General features: G+C 38.1%; 1 protein-coding gene across 1 annotated transcript in view; it reads right to left on the reverse strand.

The window, feature by feature from the left end:
* The window catches only part of jph3b (junctophilin 3b), a 55288-nt gene that overhangs the window by 22699 nt on the left and 16387 nt on the right, over nt 1-16202 (reverse strand). The window contains exon 3 of the mRNA XM_034043107.3: nt 1488-1612. Coding sequence (XP_033898998.3) covers nt 1488-1612 — 125 coding nt within the window. The remainder of the gene's footprint in view (nt 1-1487; nt 1613-16202) is intronic.

The raw sequence follows: 16202 nt of genomic DNA on the forward strand, positions 1-16202 counted from the left end.
ATTTGACATCCCTTCCCTTGTCTTGTGTAAGCAGGCAGTGAAAGTGCCTCAGGTGTTCGAGGGTTAACTAATGTGTTTTTGAGTGGAAGTATTTTGTGAGGCAAGGATCAAGGATTAGAAATAATAACATTTATGAGATGTAGCGATATATTAGAACTTTGTGGTCCAGGATCTCGCCTTATGGCCAGCAGGAGCCATCCTCTTTTGAGGTGAGCTCTGACCCATTGAACACCTTCCAGACTCGACTGTCTCCGCTTCTCAATTGACAGTGCTATGGCAGGTGTCTCTAATTATTTGTCCAACCCTTGTCTACTTCTAATCCATCTTCACTGGGATGTTTAAAGAGTTCTTCGAGGTGATGGTCTTATTAGTTTCATGGGAGCTCACGCAATGGTAATGCATGCACAATTAATGCATTGTGTGTCATTCTAAAAATTGCCCTTTCTACTATGGAAGTAGGTCAACAACAGTAACAAACTTGAAAAGAAATGCTATGTTGTGTTAGTTCAGTCAGAACAACAAACAAACATTAAAAATACAATCCTGTATATATTTGTTAACAAAATCACCCATGCTTCATTTTTTTTTACATAAGTTATTACATTATAAGCCAATATTACAAATTTCAGCTCTAGTTTGTTGTAATGAACATTTCAGTGTCTGTATAATAACAAGCCTTTAAGCAGTGTTCCTAGCAACATTATCACTGACTCACTTATTGTGCTACAGATTACTTTGTTATTATTTGTTATTTTTACATATAGTAATATATTGTATATCCCCCACCACAAAAGTACCATGATTTACATCACTGAATATATAAATGTAAAACTGTATAGTTTAATAGACAAACAGACAGTCTCCATATAACCCTCCCCCACCTCCCCATTCTGATGCTCTCAGTAACTTGGCAAATGTTATCTAGATATATATATATATATATATATATATATATATAAACAAGAGACAAACAGATGCTCAGACATTATATCCTTATAGCCAGGGATATGTATGCCCAGAAAAATGCTACCTGAAAAAGTGGATCACCATGACCTACATCCAATTGATGCAAAAGTGTTAGTGTTAGATACAGGCAGTCACATGGTCCCATAGTCCCCCAGATTCTCTCAATAACTTGTGCTAAAGAATGTCCAGCTGAACTTTATATTAGTGCATAAATAACTACATAATTAAATTTGAATAACTGGGTAACATGGTAACGACTTTGTAATTACATAGAAATGGCCTTGTAAACAACATTTTGATACCTGATGTAATTACATGATAATGCCACGATTCATTTCTATGTAATTGTATTCCAGTAGCAGTTGCCATGTCGGAGCAGAAATGATTAATAGTTACCCAGTTATCACGATGCTGTTTCACATGCATGTCATTTTTAGTCCTACTGAATGTCTTCACCAAGTTCCCTCACAATTGGATAAGCGGTTCTGTTCATATGTGTAAAGCTCTGAAGTGTGACTGACCGTTTCCCCGGTGCTGGAAAGAAGGGGAGAATTCTTTGGCAGTGATCCTGGCGAGCCGTGCTTCCTCCTGGGCTTTCTGAGCAGCGGCCACTGCTGCCTCCGCCTTCCCCCGCGCATGAGACGTCCTGTCGGAAAACAAAACAAAACAAACAGTCAGGGACCCTGCGCTACAAAACCAACACCTGCACAGGCTAGAAACTCATACAGTAATATTGCTGGAGATAAGATTCAAAGTTTAACTCCTTAAGGTACACAAGGAACTGAGCGGTTGTTCAAACGGTTTCTTCTTGAAATTCAGAGTGACTCAAGTGTCACAGGGAAACTGACAATTTGGATGACCAGATTCAACCTGTCAGGTACATTTTAAAACCCAGTTTCACGCACTTCATTGCAAAAATAAGGAAGTTAGCATCATTTTATTTGTGGGACACATATGTTCCTTCTACCTTAAAGGGTTAAAGGAGTACACTCTAGATTGACGTAATACTGTATTAATCTATTTATAATATATACATAAGTACTATAATTGCAGCCCATACAAAAAAAAAAAAATCAAGCGATGCAACGACAACATATGACTTTCCCCAACTCATTTTTGGGTGAATTCTCTGTACATCTTTTAAACTGTTGACTGTTGTTTTTATTTTAAAAAATTCTAAGCTCTGAAAATGTTGACCCATTTTGAAATCACCACACTAGAAGCAATATAATTGTTCATCGGAAACCAAGAAAACAAAACCACAACAAAAGAAAACTACCTTCGATATAAACCTTGTAGAAGTTGTGGAATCCATATATTATTAAAAAAAAACAAATGGGTCTGAAGTGAATTACTTTAAGTTATAATTGCATTTCAAGATTTGCTCTCAAGGTTTATGATGTCACCAGAACCCCTCGATGCAATTACAACCTTAAAATTCACTGCAGCCCATCTGTTATTCTATATACAATTAGTAGTAAACATATACATCTGGATAAACTACAGGAGTTAACAGCCTTAGTTGTAAGATTATAACACCAACGTCTTCACCACCTCAAAACAGGTGTACAAAATCAGCAGATCACAACGATGTCCAGATCATTTCATATTCTTTTGAGGAAGAAAATGCTGCAGCAATGATAAAACGGAAATAGCAGTATACAAATTAAATGTGAAAAACTATAGAAATTCAACTTAATCATTAAAAACTGTAATTCCATTAGAGCTGGTGTGATTTGTGCCACCAAAAAATGAATTTCAGCCTGTTATGTACAGTTGGTAGTATATTATTATTTTTATTATCCATGGTATGTGCTCTTGTTCATCATTTATTACTAGGTCTACTTTGGGCTATTTTGCATAAGCCAGCTCGAAGCCTGAGCCAGGCGGAGCCATTTCTGTAACGAGGCTAGTTTGTTAAAGATTTGCATTGTTAAATATCTCCTGTTTCAGAGGAGGAAAAAATTACCAGTGCATCCCTAGTGGTCAAACACAGTACAAAATTTTTGGCAGCTGTGATCGAAGATAGAATTAAAAACAGTAACATATTTATTTATTTTCTTTCTTTCTTTCTTTCTTTCTTTCTTTCTTTCATTAAACCGTTCAAATAATCATTATCCATGCAGGAGTAGTTTATTTTGCACAGAGTTTTAGACCTGCTCCCTTTTCTTTTCTGCAGCGTGCAGTGATTCTTCCGGCGAGATTGATATGTTAATAGACAGCAGTTTAAAATAAATAAATAAATAAATAAAAAACATTTTTATCAAAGCCTCACTGAAGGTTAAAGCAGACTAGAACTCGTCTAGATTTATAAATAATTCAAACTTCGAATTGTATTTTTTTCATCGTATTCCTTTTCTACTGTCCCTCGTTTTTTCTTTTAAAGTTTTTTTTAAAATCTGATCTGGTTTCCTGATCAACCATTTTCATGTATGTCTAAGCTTATTATTATTATTATTATTATTATTATTATTATTATTATTATTATTATTATTATTATTTAATTTTTATGTTTTTTCCCCCCAAGAATAAACTGGATGAATATTATACAGTTTATTTGTTTCTTTTAGGGTAAGAGTTTCTTGTCTGACTTGCCCTAAAAGCCTGGAGGGATGTGTTGCACAGCGCTAACAACATTAAGGTAAGAAATAAATAATATACATCAGACTTTCCCTGAACTCCAGCATCTACAGCACTTATATAATAAGACACACATATGGCTGTATTTTCAAAGCATTTCCTTCATTCTTTAATTAACTCCTATTTTAAGGAAGAAAAAAAAATCTGGTTAATGTTGCAAAATGAAAAACAAAATACCTTGAGGGTACTTAAGGGAAGCTGAAATATAGAACTTAGTAGTTTGGTTCCTGTTTTGTAAAATTAACCAGTGCTTTTACCTCTTAAAAAAAAAAAATAGAAGTTATTAACCATTCAAAGTAAACGCTTTGAAAATATGGTCCATGGCCGGGTTTTGTAAACTTCTTTTGTTAAAGGTACTGTATCTGAAAATTAATTAAATATAATTTACAAGATTTCAAAAAAAATAAAAAAAGGAAAAGAAAGGGCCTAGCGCATGCAGTATGGGGAGCCAACATCAATCAATCAATCAATCAATCAATCAATCTTTATTTTATATAGCGCCTTTCATAGTGGACCACCATCACAAAGCTCTTTAACATCCCACGTGCCAAAGCATCTTTTGGAAAGAAGACCAAAAAGAACATTTACCAACCAAATCAATATGGGATGGCCTGATTCAAATTACAGAGAATCAGACAATCTACATAACAGCCACCTATTGAAACTGTGCAGCAGTCTAAGCTGGATGCAAAGGGTTAAACACGCAGATGGAGTGCTGAGCTGTGCCTGCCTTTCTGTTAATCTAGCAAGCCCTGTAGTAGAATGAGCTTGAAGGCTATTGATAAATTCCAGGAGCCGGCACTGCATGCCTATTAGAACTGCAGTGCCATTGTTCTGCTCTTGCACTGGAGGGGGGAAAATTCAAACTGAATTATTAATAAAGACTGCAGAATTCAGCCCTGCTTAATAGCGCACACAGGGCCCCTATTTTGGGACACATCCAAACCAAAATGCCTCTTACATAAAAAGTGCCGTAATCTATTTATACTAAAGACTGGAATCTGTGGTTTGTATGTATGGGCATACTGCAGAACAATGAATAATATAAAGCAATGAGGAGGTACAGTACATGTGTGACTGAGATGAAGGCAGAAGCAGCTTGGAGGGAGGGCTGGTACATATTTCCCTGTAATGTTGGTAACTGTGTCACACATTCATTCTCTTATTTTGAAATAAACATTATGCTATGCACTTTATTCCATATTTCTTCTGGCTGTTGCAGTATTGCTGCATGTCGATAGATTGTTATTAATTTGCCTTCTTTTTTTATATATTTTTTTTTTTGCTTTATTTCTCCCCAGATAACTTTGACTGTTTTTTCAGCACTATGGTAATTGAGGGTGTTTGTTTAAAATGTTCCAGGCCTAATAGATAACCCTCAAACAGTGATATTCTAACACAAGGAACTTCAGTTCTGTGCCTAACTTACAAGAGTACAGATCTAATATACTTGCACTTTGTTAAAGAGTAATTTGGTAAGAGTCTGAAATATCACAGCCATCTAAACCGATGTATTCTTTTTCTTGTACAGAATCACTTTGTGCATCATATCCTGTTTCAGACATAGAGCCCCTAAGCATGTCTCTTCTCAGTCTGTAGCCATTAACCTGTCTCCCTGGAACAAATGTGTTCTATGCACTGTATTTCTTAAACATTTCTTATTCCACTAGGGGCAGGAGAACAGGTTGGCAATCTGGTTTACCAGCTGTATTTGTCTGAGAGCTCTATGGAGGGGTGTTTTATACTTCAGAATAACTGAATCTGCCAGAACTGCAATAAAGTAGACTATATATACAAATATAAAAAGCCAAGTGGAGATGGAAGAGCGTTGTGGGGAGCTGTGCCACCAGGCAGGTAGAGAGTAAATGAGCTACGTTTTTTAAACCAGAAGATACAGCACTGGGAGCAGAGTGCTGCAGGGGGCATCTTGGTCCCAGACTATGTATTAAATCTTTACTGCAGGAAGAGCGATTTAAAAAAGCAAAAACATAACAACTGCTCTGGCTTTTCTGTTCCGTACCACATCATGGATCGTTATTGCTGTGTTGCCTGTTTGACAATGTGGGCAATCTTACCCTTACCCTATCAGTGTACTAGAGCGGACAAATTGAAAAGAGCTTGAAACAGACTTTAAAGTTGTAAAAAGTTGTCAGCATGTTAACAATGAAAAGACAAATTACAGGTACGTTATTTAAACAGTTGTAGCAACACGTGGGGATGGGTAACGCAATATTTAAACAGTTGTAGCAACACATGGGGACGTGTAACGCAATATTTTTCGGAAGCCCACTACTTACTCTTTAACACCATGCTGTGCCATCCTGCTTTACTGAAATTGCCTTATAAAAGCTAACTGCCGTTAATTAGCCACCAGTGTAGCACTTCACTGTGCTTTAGCTGTTCTTTATCATGATTATACAGGCGTGGTAGCATGCTTTTATCTCTGTGCTTTACATTGTTTTCAGGTGCCCATTATTGTGGAGTGCTGGAACTTGAAGTGTTACAGTGCTAACAAGAGGAATGAGAGTGAATATGAATGGATTTGTTTGTGGGAAACAGCACTCTCCTAATAACATATAGGTAACATTTTTTGTGTGGCATTAATACATTTTTTATCCAATATGCAGTTACCCATTTATTGAAACTATATTTTACTGAGCAGACAGTATGCAAAAGGGGGTGCTTGCGTGTATGCACCATTAGACTGCCATTTCAATATTCCATATCATGTATGTTGAGCACATTTCTGTAAGATTTATATTGGTCATTGGTCATATATTGGTCAATGCTCTAACAAATATTTTAAGATATAAAAGGAATCTATGTAAAACAAAGCTACAAATTACATTTTCTTAATTTGTATTCTAAGTTTGCCCTTTTGTTGTAGTTGTCAGGCTTGTCTAAAAATAACGTATGGATCAGCCAAAGTGTGTTTATAGCAGTAAGACTTTGTGCTGATGTAAAGACACTGGCTGATGTATCTTACACATGCCTATAGCAGGCAACTAGAGCTGAAGAACAGCTCATGTACTCAGAAAAAACATCTTATTATATCAAAAAATTAAATTATGAAAATGTTTGATGCTAAATACCCTTTTTTGGAATATTACTGATATTAATGTATAATTTTCACATGGCATTGCCTATTGCATTGCACAAATACATTGGTCTCCGGCTAAAGGGACACCCCTCGGGAAGCAAGCAAAGTATTCTTTAAGACAGAGTTAGCCACCAGACATAATATGAATCAATACATAAATAAATACTTATTACTTGTCATGACGCACGTGCATCCACATATGAAATGAACTGAATAAGCAAGAGAATAGCAATAGGCAAGTGTATGTTAATAAACTATAATAATGCAGTAACAGACAAACTAACGTTAATAAACTAACTGTCAGACTAAATATACACAGCAACCCTACACACATTAAAAAATGCAGCAGCAGCAGCTCTAGATTAATTATGAATACACATACAGGAGCAATATTCAAGACATGCACAACATTATTTAAAAGAATGGTAAAGCAACTCACCCGAACGGGAAATACAAATTGCTTGGCGACTTGTGTCTGATTCAGGTTTTTTTTTCAAGAGCTCTTTGTAGCAAGAGAAACATCTTTTCACGGAATGCATAAAATAACACACGGGTCAGAATAGATTATTATCACACAATAAGATTTGTCTCAAGTTGGTTTTGGACTGCCCAAAACCAACCTGAGACATATATTATTGTGTGATAATACATTCTGATCCATACATTGTTTTATTTTAAATGTACTTTTATATAATCTTATTACTATCTAAAAAAAGAATTGCTAATGAATTACAGGGGTGGGGGGTGTGGGGGGGGGGGGTTACAGTACAGAGAACCTGGAAAAGCCTTAGGATTCAACTACGCAGTATTTTAAATTAAAATGAAGGATGGTGCACAGCACATTAGTTCCTCTGGTTTTTAATGACACAGTCTGTCATACCTTGAACAGATAGTACCTGGCGCAGGGAGGACGGTAGTGTAGGTATTAGAAATAGATTATTCCACAAGTGAAGATGGGCTAGGCTGAGCCACGCCTTTGTTTCTTCTATGGGTGTAGCTCTCTTAACCCACAATTCCTCACTTGTAACATAAATCCCAATGGTAGCATCCCAGTTATCGTAACAGAGTGTATATGACATTATGGTGACTTTTTAATACATGTCTACTCTCTAGTTCGGGTGGAGCCCCAGATTGAAACCATTGACCGGTGTTGCAGGGGAGCACACGTCTTCATTCCATACACACCATGTGACAATGTTCAACGCTGCCAGCCCCACCTACTCTACAAATATACAGACAGAGAGTAGGTGGGGCTGGATGAATTGTCACATGGTTTGAACGGATTGAGGGAGTCTCTTCAAAGGCAGAACAATTATGATAATTTGATTTTGGAGCAACAGAACCCATTCATAATCATTTCAAACATCAAGAACTAGAAAGGCAAAAGTAAAAAAAAAAAAAAATACAAAATAATAAAAAAAAGGAAATTGGAAGCTATTTACTCTTCAACTGAAAAAATGTATTCAAGCTGGTATAAAATCTCTGTAAGGCACTGTATGCCAGTGGAACGTTATTTCAAACTCTGTGGCTCTGTAAATCACAGCGTAATTAACATCTGGAATAGCAAGTCACTTAACCTGCCATCTGTCATGAATAACAAAGCAACAGCCAACAGCACACTGGAAAAAACAACAACATGCTCCCTGGTTTTTGTGTGTTAGCTATGGTGCAGTTTATCCTGTTGCAGTATCCTTACATTTCTCTTTTAGAGAGAACTGAATATTTCACTGTCCGTCGGCTAACCTGTTTTGCTACACCATGTTGTTTCCAGTGAGAGGATAAAGTAGAAACCTCTGGTTCCTCCTGTTGCCCTGACAACCGAGAGAAGAGATTCCATTTATTTTTGTATTGCCTTGGTAATTGCTTTCCCTGTGGGTAATTTAATAAGCCAACAATGAGTCCCGCCCCCCTTTAAAAAGACTGGCTTGTTGTACATGTTCTGTAAGTGTTTTCCACGCCACAATTCAGTATTATTCATGCCTGTGTTGCCTCTTGCTTGCAGTGTGTAAGAGGGTGTAGTGGCCCACCATGGGCAGCCATGACTGACTGGAAGGTGTTTGCATTGTTCTAGAGGGATGCGTCACCATGATAGCGCCACTTTTTTCAGGGAAGTTGGCGGGATAAACCTGCAGCTCAGTCTGTTTTCAGAATGATTCATTTTGAATTAGTTCCGAGCGCTACAGTAATTTGTACAGTCTTGGATACCACCCGACAACCCAAAAGTCAGATTAGCTGCCCGATATGATTATTGCAATACTTTACAGCAACCGTGTCTAACACTTTTATTTCCCAAAGTGCTAGTAGGAGGGGTGGAAATAAGTTGTCTTATAAATGTGATTGACATGAACTCTTTCAGTCCTTAAGGTCCCGCCTTATCTTAGCACCGTATGTTAACATACACCGTCAGAAATCACATTGGAATGTAACTGGTCTCCTAGGTCCGAGTCTGAGGTAGTGTATAAATATATGTAAAAAAAAAATACAATCATTTGTCCTGTTCTCATATATACTCAATAAAGGAGTTATTTATTTTAATGATATAACTTAATTTCGCATTCTGCAGCTCGACAAAAATAATTCAGGACTGAAAGGGTTAACTGGAGTGTGATAATAACCAACATGATATTATCAGAAGCTTGTCCACTTTGACACCCATTAAATTTGGGACATTAATGTGGCGTTAATAAGCAGATGGTAACATTATCAGGAGTAATATTAAGCGCTTTTGACTGTATTGTCGCTGGGATGCATAAGGGTTTCAGCCTGGCCTCTATGGCATACAGCTGGATGTTACATTCATCTTACACAAAAGCAGTTCTGTTGTGCCAGTTGTGGCTTGTAAATAGCAATAACTCTTCTCTACAGATTTGGTGTGGAAAGCAGCACTGCAGGCTCCAGGGGCTGGAGGTTGAAATGAGGCAACGACGCTGTTTAGATACAGCCAGAGAGCAGAGTGTAGGCTTAGCTCAGGGCGACACTTGTATTTAAGGCTTGATAATAGAAGCCAGTATCTACTGAATCCTGCTTACTGCCTTGTAAATGAGTAATTCCTCACCTGGCAAAAATAAGCGTTAAGCTTTAAGAGCATGTAGCTTTGAATGTCATTTTAATTATTATTCTAAATTTTTGTACACATTTCCCTTGCTATTTTATGGTGATTGCAATGATAAGCGATTCTGGGTACTGTTCCTCGGATTTCTCTAAAGCTGCTTTTACCTGCATTGCGCTTGCCTGGAGAACCCAAATTGCTGGGACTGAACAACCTTCCTCATTCCATTCAACTTTGCCAGCCATACCGTGAAATAGTACGGAAAAATTAATAGTACAGAAAAATGAAAAAAAAGTATAATAATGATAAAAATGACATTTGAAGATTTCATGCTTTTCATATAAAAATAGCAAAACAATTGTGTTTAAAAGTCAGCATACCAATAACATCCCTACCAGTGCTGCACTTACAAATTTGGAGATGAGTAGATTACTACGACAATATCCACTATATGCACAAAGTGCAGAAAGAGCCTTCTTATATCATCAGATTCTGATATTGTCTATACTGTAGGTTGTGCTAAAGAATGTCCTTTCCAAGTTTCATCACAAGAGCATAAGCAGCTCTCCAGATATATGTCAAATGGATGTCATAGTGAGATTTGTTTTTATAGCAAGTTGGTCACAATGAGGGAGTTTATTACAGTATTTCAGATGGGACAGACTTGCTTCTGTTTGAAATGTATGTGCAGTAACAGGCGAAGACACTTTTGAAATCAACACTGTGTAGCGCAGCTGGTAAGGGTTGGACTTGCACAGATATTGATGCCAGTGATTGTTGCAGGTTTAACCCATTCTATTCTGTCTACACATCAGGCCTGCAGGTCAGAGATCATCATTTATTAACAGAGGCTTTGATTCAGCTTGGATATAACAATACTACAGAGACCACATAATGGATATTGACAGAGCACACACAAGTTCATTAAGGTCAAAATCAGTACAGGCAGCAGGGATGGAATAATTCGCTGCAAATTAACTTCCATACTCAATGTGTAGTTTGAGTGTTTTTGGATAAAATAATGAAGCAATGGCTTGCTTTCAGTTCAATTGATCCCCAAAGTTTGATATTGGAGCAACAGAACTCAGAATCACTCAGAAAGATTGTAAAGATCAGAAAAGGTAAGGGAGAAGGGCAACGGCAATGTTAATCCGTAAACCAATAATCATTTCCTTAATTTGATTTATCATAAAGTGATTAATTACGTGTGGGAACAGAAAACTTGTGAGTAAAGATATAAACAACTCACCATTTAGTGGATATGTCTTCCCTCACTCATTCATTATTTTAATGAACCTCTATATGTGTTATTCCTCTGAGTAGCATTTCATACCAAGAATAAAGTCCTTTAAATAGCAGCCAGAATAAAGTGACAGAGGCACCAATAACACTTTGTGGCAATATGGCAATTCAGGACAGGTAAGGTTACTGCTTCAAAACACTGTGCAAAGTACAAAAATGGCTGAAAGACTTCCTAAAACTCAGTACAAACAGAAGCCCCCTACCCCCCCCCCCCCCCCCCCCCCCACCCCCCACACACTCACACACTCTCCCCAGCAAGCTATACAAGATTACAATGTCACTAAAACACAATAATAATATTGAGGAAAGAGTATCTTTCTCTTAATTGTGTTAACACTGATAGGATGTACATTTATTAAGCAAGGCTATATTTTGCTGCCCTCCCCTCCTACAGTAAGAACAGTGTCTATGACTACACCCCAGGGTGCTGCATGTTCCCCACGTTGCCTTGCTAATGAGCCAGATACAGTGGGCTGGCCAGGCACAGGGGGCCCCTTTCCTGACAGCGCTCTATGCCCTGGGCGTCTCTTTTGATCTGCTCACTTGAATAACCCTGTATTATCTGTGCGCAAAACACCATTCAGATTAATGGCACAATCCTTTGGAGAAAATAATTAGAGACCGGCGAGCTTTTGAAAAAACCCCAGGCTTGTATTCTGAGCTCCTTTATTTTTGAAATGGTATTATTATTGGGCTCCAGTCAACTGGAAACTGGCAGAGCTTCTGTATTCAAGCATCGCATTCTTTAATACCTGCCATCATCAACAGACATGTGTGCTTCGATAACAAACACGTGCATAAGCAATCGACGGATTGCACCCTTCTTACCAGTGGCTGAGCTCTCCAATTAAAGGATGTTGTTAACCTTTTAAATGAGTGCTAACCAAGGCTCTAATAAAATCCCAGTTTCCAGGGGGAGTGAAATTACAGCTGCACATCCCGAGTGGTAGTTTCTCAGTGGTTGAAATTAGACGGTTTTGCTGCATACATGCCAACAGTCCCTATATGGTCGGGACAGTCCTGACTTCCTAGCAAATGTCCCGCGTCCCAATGCATAGGAAGAAAGTCTCGATGTTTACCCATAGAAAAAAAATCATTTATTCTGCACAGCAGAGTTAGTGAAAACCACACGCTGTGCTCTTCATGCGGCTGACACATCTGCTGATCACTTGCTTATACAAAGGTGAGAACGCTTCATTATGTCTATTTTTACTGTCATGGTGGTCGTGTCGTAGTTGGGGGGCGATATGTCTATTATATGATAGTGTTTTTTGTGTATGACTCCTCCCATGTGTATGATGCGTATGACCCAAGAATTAAGAATGGCAGAGAACACACGACAGGATATTAAACAGGTAAAAAATCATGCACCCCTTCTTTATTTTTGTGCTCAAGGTGTTTTGGTTCATCTTATTTTTTTGTAGCTTTTAAGCAGAAAGGGGCTTTTTTTAAAAATACTTTGCTGCAGATTTAGTAAGTTTAAACTACAGCTGCTTCCTGGAACCTGGTTATACAGAATGAGCCTGCAAGGTGTTTAAATTGTTCTGGAAGGAAATGTTTACTGACACTTTAGGGTTGCCATATGACTCCATGTACTCTGGGCCAACTCACATCGCAATGCATTCTGGTACATTTTACCTCTGTCTGGTTCCTTTTACAACAGGACTACACTTACCAGAATGAACTAAACTGTCCCAAACTGTCCTAGTGTACATGGAGTCATATGGTAACCCTAGTTACCCTTTATCTGCAGCAAAGTCTGTTCTCTGTTAAACCATATCAACAATGTCAATAAATAGAGCCTGACACAGTGAGTAAAGTAAATGTATTTTTTATTATTATTATTATTATTATTATTATTATTATTATTATTATCATTATTATTATTATTATTATTATTATTATTGAACTCAATATAAAAGTATGCAATACATATAACACAGTATGGCTACTTAAACTAATTAGCCACAAATTATACAACCAGAGTGTACAGAAATTAGCTAGCTGCTTAAAACAAACAAAAAAAAAAGATAATACTAAGAGTGAAAAGATGGCTATTTATATAACCATTAAACTAGCTTATATTTAAATGGTTTAATTAGTCTTATCAATTATTTAACAATGTGTCCCGGTTTTGAGCTTTGAAAATCTGGTCACCCTATATCTAGCCCAGTGGTTTTCAACCTCGTCCTGGGGACCCACTGTCTTCTGATTTTCATTCCAACTGAGCTCTCAATTATTTAACTAGACCCTTAATTGAAATGATCATTTGCTTAATTAGACCTTTTTAATTGTTTTCAGCTCTTAAACAGTTGCATGTTATTGCTAACTTGAAATCTGCAACTGTTTAAGCGCTGAAAACAGTAAAAAATAAAAAATAAAAAAATCTAATTAAGCAAATTATCAGTGACTGAAACTGATTTCAGGGCGATACACCTTTTTGTTTTTAATTTAGTGGTCGCCAATTGATTTTACCCTGTTTTTCTCTCAATTTGAAATACCCAATTGTATTTTTAGGCTCAGCTCACCGCTACCACCCACGTGCTGACTCAGGAGCGGTGAAGACAAACACACACTGTGCTCCAAAACGTGTGACCTCATCTTTTCACTCTGTAGGCCCGCAATGCTGCCAACCCAGAGCTACAGCGCAGGAGGACAATGCAGCTTACAGTGAAGCCCACAGGCGCCTTTCCAGTCTACAGGGGTCACTGGTGCACGGTGAGCCGAGGACACCCTGGCCGACCTAAGCACTCCCCCCCCCCCCCCCGGGCAACGCTCGGCCAATTGTGTGCCGCCCTCTGGGAAGTCCCGTCCACGGTCAGCAGTGGAATAGCCTGGACTCGAACCGGCGACCTCCAGGCTATAGGGCGCATCCTGCACTCCACACGGAGTTCCTTTACCGGAGCACCTACGATACACCTTTTCTAAATTACAGATGTCAGGGATTACATTTACATCACATATTAATCAGTGATGTTAATTTACACAAAGGTGTGCACTATATATGGCAGGTTTTTCTTTTTTGTATGCCCTGGTAAATTTGCCTTGTTAAATATCTTAGACCTGTCTATAAAGCTGATATTTGTTATAAGCAAGTCTGACTACATTAAAAGCATTGTATGGCTTGGAATGGAAATCACAGGGGTTTTCTCTAAAACATGAATCGCATATGAGTCTGCTTTCACATTATAGGCACAAAAATTTTGACTTTCTGGCAAGAATGAATAAAATATAACCTTGCTCTTCGTCTATGAATGTGGGTGTGAAGTTGAATTATTTATATATTCAGTGTAATACAATTTTAATTTGAAAATGGATTTAGGGGCTGGATTCATTGAGCTTTTGCTCCAGTAGAAAAAATAAAAAGAATGTGCATTCAATGTGTATCTAAGCATGTTGATCAAATAAACAGTTTTCTGTTTTATTGCATTAGGGTGGCTGTTCATTACTCTTCTGTGCACTATATTTAACAAGAAAGCAGGCCTGTTGGCTCCCCAGTTTGCTCACACCAGCCAGCGCACTTGCTTTTATGAATGTTTGTGAGGTTTCTTCTGAATGTCTTATTTGACAGATTTTTAAACCAAATCGTTCATCCAAAACATCCAAATGCCCAGTGACTATTAACAGATCTATGAGCAGGGGAACCTGAGAAATACAATAAGATACAGAGATTTACTTTTTGGGATGTGGATTCAGGGAGACAGTACATATAAAACAAATTACATTTTTTAAAGGAAACATACTTTTGATTATTTATTAACATGGAGGCACATTTCTTTACATGAACACTCAAGACCAACACTGGTAATCAAAACAGAAGTGCTATTTAATACAGCCCCCTGGTCCTGTTACGTATTAAATCAATTGCCAGGTCCTTGCTTCTTATCTGAGTTGTCGCAGTGATTTTTCAATTTCTATTCATAACAAGCTGTGGATTCTGGACAAAAAAATAATTGATGAGCCTTTCCCTCTCTCTGTCCCTCTACCTTTCCCTCTCCCTCTCAATCTCCCTCTCTCTCTGCCTCTCCCTCTGCCTGTCCCTCTCACTGTCCCTCTCCCTGTCCCTGTCCCTGTCCCTCTCCCTGTCCCTCTCCCTGTCCCTGTCCCTGTCCCTGTCCCTCTCTCTCTACCTCTCCCTGTCCCTCTCTCTCTCCCTCTCCTTGTCCCTCTACCTCTGCCTGTCCCTCTCCCTCTCCCTCTCCCTCTCCCTCTCTTTCTCTGTTTCACTCTGCTATCAATATCATTTCCACAGCCTCCTTGTCACCCTGGCAGTTCATGGCAGTGTTTAGGCACTAACTGACAAACCATCAAGCTCTTTCCTTTGTGTGTAACCCCTACAGGTTCAATCTGTGTTCTCCTATTACTGCTCGCCCTTTTCAATCACTTCATGCCAATTGTGCCCCTTCCTCTCCAGCTCTTTTTCTGCATGCGATTGCGTGTTGTTGTGCACGTGCTGCCGAGACTATCTGATATCACCTCCGGCTTGGATTAGCTACACAGAAAACAGTGAAGGCCCGGTACAGCACCACAGGCCCTGGTGTAACAGTGATTTTAAATACCCTGCTGTTTAGATGATTCATATAATTGGTGCTTTATTTTAGGTGGGCTGATGTTATTTATTTTCTGAGTAATTATCATTAAGAAGCATTTGACGGCAGTTATTAAATCAATCAAAACACACCAGTGTGGTCTGTAATAAGCTAAGTTATTCCAAGCCACAGTGTGTGACAGTTCTACCATCTCCGACACAGACATTTACAGATCCTGTGAACCACCAGAAAATAATCTCAGTGAGACTCCTCCAATTTATTTTCTTTGCCCTATGTCACATATTACAAAACCAAAACAGCAAAACCCTTATTTTAATCAAGTATGCCAGTAACTCATATCAATGCTGTTGATTCAAAATTAGAGCCTTCATCAGTGCTCAAGCTGAAACATTACTTTTTATTTTATTTTTTATTTTATTTTTTACTTTTTATTTACAATGTGGTTTGTGTTTTTAAAACGTCTAAAATAACTCAAATTGGCCTAAAACAATTCACATGTAATTGTTGTTCTCATGTGCCTTTCTCGTTCAGTCTATTTCACAATGACTCAGGATTTCCTATAATACCTTCTGCACCTGCACACTGCACACCATGT

Source organism: Acipenser ruthenus, chromosome 20 (genome assembly GCF_902713425.1).
Source record: "Acipenser ruthenus chromosome 20, fAciRut3.2 maternal haplotype, whole genome shotgun sequence".
Lineage (NCBI taxonomy): Eukaryota > Metazoa > Chordata > Actinopteri > Acipenseriformes > Acipenseridae > Acipenser > Acipenser ruthenus.